This window comes from Porites lutea, chromosome 3 (assembly GCF_958299795.1).
Source record: "Porites lutea chromosome 3, jaPorLute2.1, whole genome shotgun sequence".
Classification (NCBI taxonomy): domain Eukaryota; kingdom Metazoa; phylum Cnidaria; class Anthozoa; order Scleractinia; family Poritidae; genus Porites; species Porites lutea.
In genome coordinates, this window is record NC_133203.1 from 8,166,386 (window position 1) to 8,182,815 (window position 16,430).

The 16,430-nt window shown below is 39.9% G+C and overlaps 1 protein-coding gene across 1 annotated transcript; it reads right to left on the reverse strand.

The window, feature by feature from the left end:
* Window positions 1-14,037: 14,037 nt before the first annotated feature.
* LOC140930358 (dickkopf-related protein 3-like) lies at window positions 14,038-15,938 on the reverse strand. Its single transcript, XM_073380040.1, has 3 exons — window positions 15,397-15,938; window positions 14,881-15,254; window positions 14,038-14,617 (listed from the first exon to the last, which is right to left on the reverse strand). The coding sequence occupies exons 1-3, from the start codon at window positions 15,559-15,561 to the stop codon at window positions 14,569-14,571; spliced, it is 588 nt and encodes a 195-aa protein (XP_073236141.1). The 5' UTR covers window positions 15,562-15,938; the 3' UTR covers window positions 14,038-14,568.
* Between the last annotated feature and the right edge of the window lie 492 nt (window positions 15,939-16,430).

Sequence of the window (16,430 nt, forward strand, 5' to 3'; positions counted from 1 at the left end):
GTCATGTTCATTCACTATTTTTGGTTCCTAAATGTTAATTTTAGGCTTAACAGTGTCTGTTAAACCTAAGAAAGTCTTAGAATGGAAATACTTTATTTACCTTCCATCTTTAGTTCGTAAACAGCCAAATGGCAGCTATGTCTAAATGTCCAGATTATGTCTGGCGTGAAATTGAACCTTAAGAAATACTATCTACACGACAAGCTGCCCATGAGTCAATAATTTTAATGCTTAGTACTGCCAAAGTGCTTAAATAACAATGATAATACTAAAAAGCGTAACAATTTTCTACGATTTTCTCCGCGATGAAAGCGTTTCCTTTGCGGTCCGCAACTATTTGTGAAGCTGCGATCTCAATAATCCAAGCAATCTTGTGATAGTTTTTCTTGTTTGTTCGACAAATAAAAGCCTCGGACTCTCAATAAAACGGACATCAGTATGTACTCGAACGCTTTAAGTCTATCTTATGCTGAATAATTACATAAAATCTTACAAAATTAAAGAAATATTCGGGAAAGTGTTTATAGCCGATTAGCCGATAAAACGCGAAGGACCTGAGTGAAAGGTAAGCTTGCAGTTTCTAGATTAAGCGGAGGACTTAGAGCTATTTTCCTTCTGATTTACTGATCCTTACCTATTAAGGGATTGTTTAATACTCAAACTCCAAGCGTAACATCTCGAAGCAATAACTTTTGATGTTTTAGAATTGACTTTTGTTTGACTATAAAATGTTTGGTAAGATCGACCATAAAGGGGAAATAGCAACATGCGCATACTTCATGGGTTTTCAAAGAACTGACAAGGTAAATAAAAATTATTTTTCACCTGTTGAAAAACGACACATCTTTTCCTCAAGAAATAACTAGAACCTTCCAGACTTGGCGGAGACAAAACCAGTCCGCGTATCCTGCGTGTTGCGCATTTCTTTCGCGTCGCGCGCGACTACCTTGGCATGCGCAGAAAATGTGCGCAGTAACAATAGTGGGCACCGTCCTTAACAGCCCAAACTGTGAGTCTCACAGTCAAACCATGAGAGTTGGAAGGTCTGTCCTGGAGTTGCGCCAGTCAGCTATTGGCCAATTTTTTGTCACTAGTAACAGTCCCAGAAGTCTTAGCTTGCAAGCAGGCTCTTCAGGGTGGTCTAGCAGCGAAGAGGGTAAAGGAAGGAGAACTTGCAACTATGTCGCTGGAATTTGAATATCTGCATCAAAAAAGGCGATGCGAAATGCTGATTGGCAGAGATGTCATTAGTAATGACTTCAATACCCTTAAATGGCACGTGTTTCTCAATGTATGTTTACGTGCATTCTTGCTCATTTCAGCTTGGCGCTGATTGGTGGAAATCTGACAGCTCAGTAAATGGGGAGCCACAGGGGAATTAGAGGTGGAATTCAAATTCCAGAGACGCGGTCGCAAGCTCTCCTTCCTCTTCCCACCCCTCATCCAGAGCACCCTGGGAGCTTGCATTCAGGCTACAGAAATCTTTGCAAAAGTTAACTCTGTGCGGTTTCCTTTTCATTTCTAAAATGAAAAGTACCGAGGGACCTCAAAGTTGGTCTTGAACAATTCCGCTTCACCTCACTTTTCAACCAACATCTTGGAGTCTTGGTGTCTGTCCCTGAGTAGCCTGAGTAGCAAGCATTTCAATTTGATTTCAGAGAAAAGAAAAACAGAGGAAATCGATTTTTAGTTTTGCTGCGCGCATATTAAAAAAGAGCCAAAAAATGAAAGAACGGGACCTCGGGAAGAAGGAAATGCTTGCAGACAAACCCCAGGATTTTGAAAACCTCTGCTTGCCAGCAAATGGAGTACCTGATTGGCAAGGCTAGTCAAAAACATTGACATGTGTCAATCAAAGGTTTGTTTCATACTGAGAGGTCATGACAAGCATATTAATTTCCTGCAGTTATTGTTTATTCTGGTCAGCAAGATTTGCCCTCTAATATGCAAGAGCATTTTCTTTGACCTCTTTTGAAATGTAAAGTACTTCTTGTGACTAAATAAGTCAAATAAGGGTTTCAGGTTGTTTAATTTATTCTCCAAAGTGCCTCCTGTATCTGAAACACTAAAAGCTATTTTCTTTTGTCCGCAATAGTTTCCTGCAATGTTCTGTCACGCTGGGCCCAGCTGGATCGTTAGTGATTTTTTGCAGGATGTTAAATTCTCTCAGATAGTGATTTGGAGATCCAAATTACGAAGAATGGATTGCACCTTAAACTAAAGCTACAGCAACTATGGCAAATTGCATTGTGACTCAGTCAAGATTTTAAGCAATGATTACTTGGTAATAACTTTTGAATTAGCTTAACAGTCTTTTGACTGTTCTGTTATTGCCACTTTCTGATCAGGCAAGACCATAGTTTTGGTTCTCCAAGTGAACTTCATCAGTTGGCGCGTTAGCTTTGTTCTTAGCTACTTTTACAAGAGCACCTCTAGTTGTCTGTGCAATGACAAGAACGGTAAGCTTCTGTCTAGCGGAGCTTTGACCTTGTAGAAATACCCACAGATCGAAAATACTAGACTTCAGTGCTTGTCACATTCTACCACCTAAATATCCAACTTTCTGGAGGTTTTGAGCCAAAGCTTCACCCATGCCGTCTTTCCTTTTAAACGGATTAAAAAGATAAATTTGACTTTGAAACCTGCCTTGATCGTTAAGATTCATTGAGATTTCACCATTTCCGCTGTCCACGCATTGTTTTTGAAATACAAAGAAACTTTGTTTTGGTTCCACAAATGTCCTCAAAAGTTCATTTCCCCTCCACAGAAGACCAAAAATATTATTGGTCAATTTATGACAGCTGATGACAGCATCAAATGTCAGTATGGGCACTCAGGCATGAAAAGTGGGCGGTTTCAAAATTCTGGGGTTTGTCTGCAAGCTTTTCCTTCCTTTCTTCTCCACCCCCCACTCCCCACTCTTTTACTCGCACCATTTTTCGCACTGTCTTTGACTCTCGTTCCCAGTTCCTTGCTCCAAAGCCGAAAGGAAACGCTTGCTATGCAGGCTCGTTCCTGAACCACATCCTCACCCAAAAGTTCCTAAAGTTCTCCCACCCAACCCCCGGTGTGCAACAAATGCAGACTGTAGACTGACAGGTAAACGGAGTAAAATATTGTTGTAGAATTTTCCAACAGATTCCCTATCCCTAAACTAGACTTTTAAATGACTTAAACTTTAGGGATAGGGGCTCTGTTAAAGCATTCCACAACAAGGGTTTCCTCGTTTACCTGCCAGTCTGCAATTCTGCAGTCTGCGTTTGTCACACACCCCCCACCCCCACCCCAGGCTTGATAGGGTGAAGTTAACTCCCGGGCGGAGCATGGGGTTATCCCTCTCACTTACGCTTACATGAAATTTCTAAGTCTTGCCAGAGAAATTTCATGAAAGTCTAAGTCTCTTCAATTTTAAACTAAAAAAAGAAAGTCAACAGCTACGTCAAGCAGGATCAAACCCGGCACGCTCGGTCCACAATCGCTCACCCTATCCACAAGACCACGGGGAAATCGCTACCCAGGGATGCTTTAATTTAGACATTTATAGTGACAACCCTAACAAAAAATAAAAGCTAACCAAATCTGAGTCAGTTCTTAACCCTAATCGATACTTAGCCCTAATCACTTCTTTCAATGCTTAACCCTAATACAGTCATTCCTTAACAAAGCAATTATTTTGTGTTAGGCGTCATAAGGTGTCCAACCCCATACTCTGCCCGGGAGTTAGTTTTTCCCGGCTTGATAAAACCTGTATCTCATGGACCCCATATTAGAGGACGGAGATGATTGAAAGCCCGGGAAAAGGCTCTCCCAGTATTACTTGATGATCATTATTTTAAACATAAGCTCAAGTTAAGCAAAGTTAAGCATACCTCAATGGACCTGTGCTTGATTTTCACGACTTCTGCTATGCCACATCCGTGAATTTTTTGTGCCACAAATGAGGCCAAGCGTTGACGAATAAGTTAAAGAAACGATGGATGTCAAATCGGAGTTCCTGAAGTCTAATTATGTTACTTCGTGTCCAATTTAAAAACAAACGTGTTCGGCGTGTCCACTCCGCCGCCATATTGGTTTCTTTTTAGGACCCAGTCTCATTTGGCGCGTGAGGCTCACGCGCGAGCTTTCACAATAATAATTTCGCGCGTTTCTCGAGTACACTCGACTCGGGCGTAAAAGCGCTCCAGTTATTTTGTGTCTTGTGGTCTTCTGCAAAGCCCTAGCTTCGAGGGCCTCAGAAAAACATATATTCTTATATCTGTAGGAACTTGTTCATGAAATTTCACTATTTAGTGGGGGGGGGGGGGGGGTTATTTAATCTAGCAAAGACGATAGTAGACAAGACAAGACAAGACAATGTCTTGGGTATGAGTTCTCCATGAGGAACCATAATACAAGGTGGAAAAAGCTCAAATACAAGAAGTTGGAGGTCATGCAGCCGAGGATCAAATAAAAATTCGAACTTCCAGCTGGTGAATAAACCATCCTGGATCAGTCCACACGAAGTTTTACAGTCTAGATTGATCAATACAGTCTATCATTTATTAGTGAAGAATAATAAGGGGGAGGGGCGGGGGGCTTAAAAGAGATGGAGGGGGTGCTGATTAACTTTCTTCCCCTGAGAAGGGGGCGCTTATTAGAGATGGGGAGCTTATTTGAGAGAGGGGCTTAATATAGGATTTACAGTAATCTCGCGCTTTTATGAGACGGTAGTATTTCGCAGGGTTTCATTTTTACGATGTCAATAGGCAAATATTGGCCTGAGATCACGCCCTCTCCCTACTATTCCTTTATGTCTCTCACGGGAAGAGTTTTTTTTCCCTCACGCCTCGCCCGCTCTTAAAAAAGGAAAAAACGCGTGATCGCATGTAATTAGGTTATTTAACACCATATTTAGGCATTGTCCCCTGTCCCCAGGGGCTTTCTGGGTTCTCCAAAAATATGGGGGGGTGGGAAACAATTTTTCGGGACACACGGCGGGAAAGAAACAATTTTGCAATGTCACAGGAATACCCAAATCACTAGTGCTGGACACTTTAGAACTCCCCATCCCTCAGAATTTCCATCCTAGGGGGGCTAATCACCCCCCGCTCATCCTGAGGAAGGCTGGTATGACCAGCCGAAATAATGTTATGAAAAAACAATACACGTTGTTCTGATCAGCTTTTCAGTAGTCTTTGGACTTCTGGTTTTTGGCCCTGGAATTTCCGCGATTTTTTCCGCGAGCCTTGATCAGCCGTGACCTAACTTATGATCAGAAGGTTTTCATCCATTGCTTTGACTTTGGTCTCTCACTTTCGAAGTATACAAAATGGTTTCTGAAGTAGCAACACTTTTTGGATAATGTTTAAATTATCCCTGAATTTCAAATCGCTTGCACGGAGAAGCATCCTTTTTTCCCTTTTTTTAAACTCAACAACAAATTTCTCAGTTTTTTTTTTCTTGACTACTGTTGTTGATTTTTTTCTAACAAATTTTTATTTATATAGCTCTCTTTCTACATGCGACAAGTACAGTTGGTTCTCGTTAATTTTCTGTCTTCAGTTATTTATAGGTGAAGACGGTCGAAAGTAAATATTTCTGCAAGTGGCCCCTGGTTTATTCACACAGGGCTCGCCGAGTTAACTTTTTAGTGCACTTGTAACGTTCTGCCAGTAAGATTTTTTTCCACTAGCAAACTAGTGAGACCACTAGCAAATTTCTCTTGGGAGACATGGATAATTCTAACTCGCAAACGTTTGCTAGTGGATAGTTTTCTCACTCTCAGATTATCAAAATCACTCGCATTTTGCGAGTTTGCGAGAGTTAATTGCGAGCCCTGTTTAATACATCTGGAAAAGTTTCTTTGAAGTTTTTTTGTTGGCCCATTTTTTCCCTTACATGTTGTCACGTCAGCTTTTTACTCTGGGACGGTTACGAGAGAGGTTACAGTGCGACTACTGTAACAGGGGTCACTTAGACAAAGTTGACCAATCTGTTTACAGGAGAATAATTAACAATTAATGAACGAGGCTGAGTATCTTATGAAGAATTGTGGAGATCGAGGAGGGTGTTATCCGCCGAGGCCGTAGGCCGATGCTGATAACACCCTCCGAGATCTCCATAATTCTTCATATGATACGAAGGCCGAATTCAATAATTGTTATATTATTCATTCAAAATAATTCCTAGTTTAAAAATTAAGCTAAAACATGCTTACCTCCATCGATGTTAAGTTCACCTTCGATAGTGCACGTTTAGGGTTATTCAGCTGCGCAAATATTCTCCAAATAGCAGATGTTGCCCTTCGAGTTGTGTTCTTGCTGTTCTTGCCATGTTTTTAGCTATAATTACACCTTGTTCTTCCTCTTGAAACGAGTGAAATGTCCAATGTTTTTTGTTTTCACAACAAAAACAACTCAACCTCGTCCCCTGTTTGACGTCATTTCCTCGTTAAACATAAAATTCTTCCAAATTTGAATGAATAAAAATGTTGTTTATTTCGATTATGATTGACAACTAACTTTCTCGGAATGCGTTGTTATTTTCTTGTAATCCGATTGGTCAACTTTGGCTAGGTGGAAGTCGCACTGTAAAAGTGGAAAGCGGGATTTTCAAGATGGCGCAATTGGAAGAAACAATATAGTATTTCGTAACATTTTGTGAGGGCAAAGAGGCCAGAAAAGGGAAGCGAAATTAAAGGGGTTTACACTATTCCCCTCCGATCTCACGGTATCCAAACCCTCCCTTAGTTACAGTAAACCAAATACCAAGTTCTTTTTTCATTTCCGGTTTAATAGTTAAAATTTGATTAAGTGACGTAATAATGATGCCATTATAATATTTAAATATCATATATCATATTTTAGTGAACTCTCACTAGTGGTCATTCGCGGTCACTCGTGGTCACTCGTGTGTACCTTTAGACACAATCCACAAAAAAGGGAGTAAAGTAGAAAGTGTTACTACCCTCTTTTTCACTTAGAAAACCCTAACCATGATTTAACTTATATATCAAAAGTCGCTTTCTGGAATTATGACATGAACCGTGAGGGAGGAGGAGGACTGGGGACGAGGACATGAACCTAACCAAGATAACTTATAGAAACAACACATCTTTACTAGCAAAGGCTTTACAATTCTTTATTCACTGTTTCACTACTCGCCAATGACAAAATAATTTTTATGATTTATAGCAGTAGAAAATTAATCACAAATATCATTGCTCATTCTCTACAATCAATTAAATTTAACTCTATGTTGGTGCATTTTCATTTTTCTTTCTCAGCTGATTACACCAAGGACTTGTTTGGCCTTCAATTGGCCACTTTAGAAGGGAGAAGGAAACTGGAACCGAACTGCGTCCCGCACATGTTTCTGGGAACGTTACTTTTGACGAGCCCGTTAGCTATTGGTCAATTTTTTTCATTGTCCCTAGTAATAGTCCCACAAGTCTTTTCGAAACTTTACTTACACTACGAGTAGTCCCCATTTTTCCACAGAGACAGTAGAGCGAGTGAAACGCGAGCGCGCGTGAAAATCACCCCCGCGAGAAAGGCGAGACGCGGCGCGGAGATAGAAAAATGAGGGACTACAGACAAAGCTCAAGCTTTTGACCGTTCACGGTTCAAGGCCGACTGATTTTGGAGTGTGAAGTTCGTATAGCCTTTCAATTCAATTGAGCGCATCCAATGGGTTTCCTTTTCTCATTGAGCTGTCATTGCTCTTGTCATTGGTAGATTGCGGGGGATGTTTAATTTATAGCAAGTAAAAAAAACTCCAGATACAAATTTTTTTCTCGGCTGTTTCGCGTGAAGAGCTGGCGTGTTTTGACAAATGTTGACAAATTTCCATGGAAGAGACAATCAGTAGTTTTGCGTTGTGAGAGCAAAGCATAAGTTCAAAAGCTTTGGCTTTGTCTGTAGTCCCTCATTTTTCCTCTCCCTGCCGCGCGCCCGCCTTTCTCGCGTGGGGTGATTTTCACGCGCGCTCGTGTTTCGATCGCTCCACTATCCGTGAAGAAAAATGGGCACAGTTTCCTTCTCGTTTCTAAAGTGGGGAATTTCTTTTTAATACGTAACATATAAACAACATAAATTTGATTCGTCATATTGGTAATGTACAATGCATAAGGAATATTTATCACAATTATCGATCTGCCATTACAACAAATAATGACATACGTCTCCTAAAATAGGCCATTTCCGAGTTGCCTCTCAAGCCTCTGTTTCAAGGCGAGGCGAAGTGCGAAAATGATTTTTTTTATTCTCAGGCAAAAAAAAACTTGTTATACTCAGGGAAGGTTTTGCATTTTGCCTCGTTTTGAAAACGAGAGATTAAGTCGGAAATTTGCAAGTCAAATTCTACTCATTCCAGTCGATTCTCTGAGTAAGCCGCTGGCACCCATAATTAACAATTAATAAATGAGGCTGAGTATCTTATGAAGAATTATGGAGATCTCGGAGGGTGTTATCCTTCGAGGCCGTAGGCCGAGGCGGATAACACCCCCCGAGATCTCCATAATTCTTCATATGATACGAAAGCCGAATTCAACAATTGTTTTATTATTCATTCAAAATAATTCCTAGTTTACAACATAGCTAAAACATGCTTACCTCCATCGATGTTAAGTTCATCTTCGATAGTGCGCGTTTAGGGTTGTTCAGCTCCCCAAATATTCTCCAAATAGCAGATTTCGCCCTTCGAGTTGTGTTCTTGCTGTTCCTGCCATGTTTTTAGCTATTATTTCGCCTAGTTCTTACTCTTGAAACCAGTGAAATGTCCGCCATTTTTGTTTTCACGACCAAAGCAACTCAACCTCGTCCCCAGGTCTTCTCTGTTAACGGTGCATTAACCTGCAAGGAAGCTGCATTTTTGACGTCATCGGTTGATTAATCGCAAAATTATGCTAAATTTGGTCAGTAGCTGGTTATGGTGAATTATGCTTGTGCTTTTAGTCAAACAGAATCGGGGAAATAATTTGAATGAATAATAATGTGCTTTAGTAACTTGCTCAAAAGACAGCAAGTCAATTAAATAGATATCCAAGGTCAACAGTTGATTTTATACTTCCTTGAGTTAGAGTGCTATATATGTACACTACTCCATCAGCTAGAGTAATTTCTGTAATTTATTTTATTACACATACGCAGGGTTTGTACGAACTGCGTTACATGCGAAATAAAGTCTCTTAAATTAAGTTAAGAGACTGACCAAACTAAACGAGGGCTCTGTGCACAACCAAAACACGGTAAAAGAGTCACGTACACGAATTGCAAATCTTCGTTTTATGTCATGAATAGGAAAAATGCAAGATGATGTCACATTACTACAGTGTTTTAAGCCTCAGATGGATTGACAGATTTAAATAAGAAAGCAAGTTTTAGTTTGTTTTTTACATTTCATAATATTCCCCCCCCCCGGGGGGTACTCCTAGGAATTCGGATCATTACACGTTTCTGCGAACCTGCCCACCTACCCCTCCCCTAAGCCAACATTTTGCCCTAAGTGAGAAGTAAGTGCTAAGGTCACACCTGGGAATCGAACTCGGAACCTCTCCCACAGAAGGTTGCGGACCAACCGACTGTGCATGCGCTAATTCTTACTCCTGCTAATACCTTAAGCTAATACCTAATACCTGCGACCTGCTACCTACCTGTAATACATCTTTCTACTTATCTATATCTGTCCCCTTCTCAACACCAAGACATCACTCAACCAGAAACGAAGCTACTTGTAAGCCAGTAAGTATGTGCGACCCTGAAAAAAACGTCAGAGATAAGCAAAAGAAGAGGAGGTAGACAATGGATAGCTGGAAAAAAAAGGGAAAATAAAACCGATTCAATTGTTCATGAAACTCTGCTGTAGGCCTGTCCAGATTGTGCTCGTTTTATGCTAGATAGTTGCTAAAAAAATTGCTAGAAATCCAAAACGTTGCTTCTTAAATCTCAAAAGTTGCTTCCGAAATTTCTGATTGTTTTTATATAAAAGTCCATTTTAAGCTTTATTTTTCGTTCTTCACAATAATTGCTATCACTGGTCAAGAAAAATAGCTTGAAACTTAGCTTAAAAGTATAGCTCGCAAATATGGGACTAAATTTAAGGATACTAAATAATTCACGGTGAATAATTGCTCAGAAAGACGAAAATTGCTCGAGGCTGCTAGAACCGCAAACAGTTGCTCCAAACGCCAAAAGTTGCTCAAAAGTTGCCGAGCACAATCGGGACAGGCCTACTCTGCTGTAACTTCTTTCAGATAATTTTTCAACACAAAATGCGGCGGTGTTTTTCCACAATTCTCCTACACGCAAAAGCCGTAACTTCTGCAAGAAGAGCTAGGTCCTAATCTCAAAAGAGATGATAACTGTTAAGGAACGGAAATTTATTCAAGTGACCCGAGTAAAAACGACTTGGGAGAAAATGTAGTCGTTACTGTGCGCACCCCCAACTGAGAAGATTCTAGCAGTGCGCGTTCAAAGATCGTAACATTGAAACTGATTTTTATACCAAACTTACGAAAACTTGAAAAGTTTAATACCTTTTACGCGCAACATGTCCGTTATATCACCCGTTACCTGTTCATGCTCACTTGCTGGAGGAACTTCGCCCACCGAAGTGCGAAGCGCGGGGGCCACAGATGAACAAGAAGAATAATTATATCAGTTTATAGTCTTAAAAGCTATTTTTTTTGCCTATACCTTGACTTGTGAAGATTTGAAAAACTTGTTGGAGTAAACATTTTTTTTCCTGATTGTAACGTCCCATCTTTTAAGGTCCAAAAGTGGGCTTTTATGGTCAGCACTATATCTAAGGTTAAAACTTTGGCAAGTTTTAAAAACCTCTCTTGATTCAGGCCACGTACCTCACACACTGGAAACCGACTCCTCCTCAAGGGAGTCTGAATGGGGGTACCTCACCTTTGATAACACTTTTTGGCTTCGTAACATGAAATAGTGAAATTTTAGGCATTTTAACTCTAACAGTAAAAAATTCTTTGAAGCAGTAAATATTTTCCAGAAAGAAGCAAAAACGGCTTGTTTAGTATATCTAGGAGTTTTCGGCCATGCATTTTACGACAATTTATTTCAGATGGTTTCCGAAGGCTACCGAAGATTTCCGAAGACCAACGAAGATTTCCGAAGACTAACGAAGAGGTCCGACCATTGACGAAGATGTCTGAAGAACCCTCCAAAGACTTAACAGTACTTTCTTCGGAAACAGCAAACATTAAAAAAATTGGCCAATTTAACAGCAAATAAAAATTATGGGCAAATAACACTAACACTAAACCCCGTTCAGACCCTCCCTCAATCCTCGCGAGGGAAGGCAACATGTAAAATAAATAAGTACTTAAATAGATAAAGATTTAAAGGTAGCACATCCACATAATGGTTCTTCGTCTGCCATTCCTGGTCAGAATGCAATCTGGAAATGTTGGTTTTTAAGGAGAGAGGAAAACCGGAGAAGCCGGAGAAAAACCTTTCAACGCAAAACACTGGACGGCACATATGCCGCAAAGTACAAAAACTGAGGAGTAAATCTGGCACAAAGACGGCAAATACCCCATTTGCCTAGATATTTACACTCCCTGTTGTTTGGTATGCAAATGTGGCACTTACCATCTTTGCCCCATATTTACTCCGCGGTTTTACATTTTTGGGCGGACATGTTTGCAAGGAGCAAATTTGTGCAAATCCATTTTTTTGTCCAGTGAGAGACTCCACCCCCACATGGCGTCGACGTCGGGATTTGAATCCGGACCACATTCGGTGGGAGGCGAGTGCTCTCATAACTACGCCATCCATGTTTAAGAAAAGAGTCAAGGAGGCCTCAAAATCTATTGTCGGGCTCCAATATGGAATCGGTACCCTGGTTACGAGCTTCCCGCGATTTACCGAGGCGTTTTGTCACGTGATTTACTATACAAATCACGTGACAAAACTTCAAGCAACATCTCTTGGTAAAGATTTGGAGATAAGATCGAAAGATTGTGTGTCTTAAAAGTTTTATCCTTGAGTTTGAAACTTCGTTTTATGTTCACATTAACTCATCAAGTTACTTCTGAAGGAGGAATTAATTCGCTTAAATTTTCGTAAATACTATCAGGGGTAATCCCCTTAGTAAATTCAATCTGCGTTGCAAGTATGGTGTTATAATGGTATAATCTCAGTAATTTTCGATCAATGACCTTAAACAATGAAAGCTGCTGAGCAGTAAGGATTCTTTTTATAACTGCATACAAAAATTTTCAACCCATCTTCTTTCTGTTGAGCGAGTGGATAAATCCTCAAGTTTGACAGTATTCAAACGAGGAAAAAAAGTGCTGACATACTCAAAGACGCCAAATTTCACGTTTTGGCGACAACGTTAACAAAGGACGAAGAATTTATCTTTGTCTTTTTTTTTTAACTTGGATATTTTTGTTAGGAATTCAACTCCAGGAGAGTTCGCCTACATTTGACAAAGTGAGCGAGTTGAGATAATCGAGCTGAAGTTTCAAAGAACGCAATGTTTAAGGTGCTGAACAGTCTGACCTTAATTTCATTGAGGAAACTCTACTCATTAAGCAAACTTTCTTTCTTTCTTAAAAAAGTATTTTGCCATTTGATACTTCAGATATGTTCCATCCAAACTTAAGATACTCTTATCGGGATAACTCATCGCCGCATCGTAGCCCACTTAAAACCTTTTAACCTCGTGCAATTGGCCAAGTTCCTGAACAAAAACGTGCTGTAATAACTGTACTCGTAGTATACATAGAGTAAGTCATAAAGTTTGTTATGTATGATCGTTTAACACGGATTTATTTTCTGAGCACCTGCCATTGTCTGTCCGGCTTTGGAAAGTACCTATGAATTGTTTCCAAACAGAAAACAGAATGATTTACTTTATGTAGAAGCCGTTTTTGCCCGTTTTTAGTAGAAGAAATAAAGGAATGTTCAGCTGAATGCTTCCTTTATTTAATCCAAAGCTTAATTATAAGGTGACTTTCAGTGAAGAGGCCACTTAACTTATCGGTTTTATTTTAAGGTTGTAAACAGCGCATATCACGTACGCGAGATACACGCTTATCATTTCTAAGGCGAAAATCGAACCCAGCTTTTTAAATGTCAGATTTGAAAATTCTAAAAACGATAGAATCAATGAATACACTTACTCTACTTAAACAGATTAATATTTTGTTATGGAGCGGAAGTGTTAACTTGAAAATCGCTTTTGACCGAGTGGTAGGAAGTAAACAATACTCTTTTATTGCTCTTAGTAACTTCCAACTTCTCAAAATCATTTTTACACGTGCATTCTCTTCTAGGGGGGCAAAACGCAAGTAAATGTATACACTTTAGTCAAGGTTGCTCAAGCTTTTCTGAACCAAGAATATGATGGATGATGACAAATAACATCATCAGGATGCAATTTATAATCTGAAATCTTAGTAGTCAGTAGCGCTCAATTAAGGTTATATAATGTCATCTACTGTCGCGCACCGTCGCCCTTGTTCAGAGGCCGTACAAACCCAGTTTTTAATTCATGTAAATTCCGTCTATCAGTCCGAGCGAGACCTCAAGAGTAATATGTTTTAGTCATGGGTATTGTCTAGTCTCTGCAATTTCTTTAGCTTTTTATTGTCACCTTCTCCATATGGGTGCATTAGCCACTGAAGTAAAACGGTCGTATTCTGCTGTTAAGGAATTTTCCATTGTGTTCAGTGAATGAGCTAATTAGTCAGTAGAGAAAGCAAAATGACTTTGGGAGGGACAAATCGGTAATTTCAGTAATAAGTCTTTAACATGTCGTTTGAGCTTGGAACGAAAAGCATTTATTCTTCTACACAAAACAAAACTTGTTCATTTTCCAAATTGTTCTTGACTTGTTTTGGACTCCAGATATAGTTGCGTCACTGCTTTAAAGTGAATATTGACCCAAAGATTTATCCAGAGGTTCTGATAATGACCAAACGCTAAACAGTCGCAACGCCTTTGCGGTCTTTTATACTGTCTCAATACTTTCGCCCTAACTTAATAGAGCGTAAAAAATCTTTCTTACACGGCAACATAACACAGCTTGTTTACTTTTCCAAACTTTTTTTTAATGTTGAGAAAAAAATAATTGCAAATTCACCTAATGCTTTAGGTCCATTAAATCATAAATGTCTTGTTTGACACCTTCAAGCCTTTGTACGAGTTAACAAAAGTTTCAATGATGTTTACACTGGCTTTGCATATTGATAAGTCTTGCGCCATGCATTCTGATATAACTATATACTTCGCACTTTCTTCTATTTCAAGTGCAACCCACGTTATAAATTACACTTAGACGTGAAATGAGGAACGGAAACGCCCGATAATTTATACTATCTTTTAAAATCTACTTTACCTCTCTTTGAGTGTGGATTCTGTTATATACATACAATTATATTTAACTAACACTTCAATAGTATGGTCTATATTGTAGTGTGGGAATATTCAATTTAGTGTGCTTATGCACAAAGTATGTCAATGGCTCCCGACTCCTTGGCACGAATTCCACTTGGATAGTGAAGTGTTTCGCGGGTGATTGTCTTCCACAGCTCCTAACCTCTTTAACCTTGTATGACTAAAGTCTTTGGCAAGTTCTTTTTTTTCTGACAAGCGGTGCTACCAGTCTGCAAACAAACAACAGACGAGCATTAAGAACGATTGGAAAATACACACGAATAACGCTCGATAACTTTAAAGGTAAAATCGAGAACGGAAATCAAATTACGCCAAAACAACCTTAAAACACAATAACCGCAACAAAGGGCTAATGATTGTGAAGGCTTATCAGTTCAGCAAATTCTTGTACAGCTTTGCTATGTTGAATTTTGATTACCGCCTATTGGATTTTTAGAACGTCACGAAGGATGAAAGTCCATAGTTGATTTACCTCTTTCTATGCCGATGCTTGACTTTCTTGCACGTTAGGCCGGCAGCGCACGGACACTTCTGGTTCAATGCGTAACCAAGTCCGCCTTCCGGCACGGAGCAGTCATCGCCTTCCTGAAGCAACTGTCTGCAGATAGGTTCTCCGTGAACTTTCACGCAGCACAGTCCTGCATCGCATTTGCGGTCCTTTCTGCACCTAGCGCCCTTGGTACCCCGCGGAAGAGCCGTTCTGCAGAATCCGAACACACATTCCATACCGCCACAACACATGTTATTGCGGCGACACGGCGATTCTATTGGTTTGCAAGCATGACATAGTCCGTTGTGTTTGTGACAGTAGCTTCCTTGACCACAGTGTCTGTCCTTTCTACAGGCCTGCAAAAGGAAATAACATCCCATAGGTCTTTAAATACAGTATTCACATTGAGTAACTATGACCTTGTAAAAAATACTCGGTAAGGTGATACACTTGGTCATATTAAACTGAACAATTCATATCCAAGATCACTGAATATACCTGCAGCGTTGTTGAGTTCCCTTTAGTTTTGTTGTCTGTTGAGGTGCCATCTTTTCCTTCATCCGTGTCGACCGGATTCACACTGAGTATCCAACTGTACACAACGCTATCCACCACCTCGACTGACACCAGCAGGGTAAGGAAGAGCAACAAGAAATTTTTCATGACGCTTTTAGCCTTCTCGCACAGCTTTATGGCTTAAGTGGATCGTCAACGACTTAATTCCATCTGGCTGCCCCCATACAAATGACGTTCATTCGAATTCAACACGTGTCGTAACACGAAGTTCTAAAAACGGCCAATGCGGAGCTGGTATTTTTCAATAGCCGTGTGTGTGTAAATGGATTCGAGGGGCGTGGAAGGGCAATTAGTAAGGAGGAGAAGATACGCCTCTGTTGTTGTTCTCTTATTGACTTGACTAATTAATCTCTGCTGTTTAACGTTGACTGGCAGGCAGGCAGAATCCCAGCTATTGTTCTTTTCTTGTCTCCTGGTCCTTTATTGCCTCTTTTTTTTGTTTTAATCGGCGGTACAACATCGCGACGCAGCTAGACGGCTTAAAATGATTTTTTATAACATGCGCAAAAGGAAATCATTTCAACTCTGCCAAGTTAGTACTTATAACTGCCCCTATCGCGCCCTTTGCAGTGGCAGATGATGATGATGATGGAAGACACTCAAGAAATTCTAACTTTGTGCTAACAAATATTAACGTTGACAGCATAAATAACTTTCCCATTAAGTTACGTAACGCAGGGAAATATTGTAAAGACAGTTCAACTAAGAAACCATTCTGCAAGCTAGAAAATGTCCTTAGTGATTTGTAAAATTATCTTTCAATTATCGCCTGGTCGATAAACTAATTAATACGCGATTTAACGCACGATTACTTGAGGTATTTTATCAAGATTCAAAAGATACTAAGAAGTTCGTGCACGCAAAGTCAGTAGAACTCGATAGGTATAAACATACTTCAAAAATACGATTTTCGTGCTATTCATGGCAAAAAACACCCGTGGATTGAGCTTTTAATT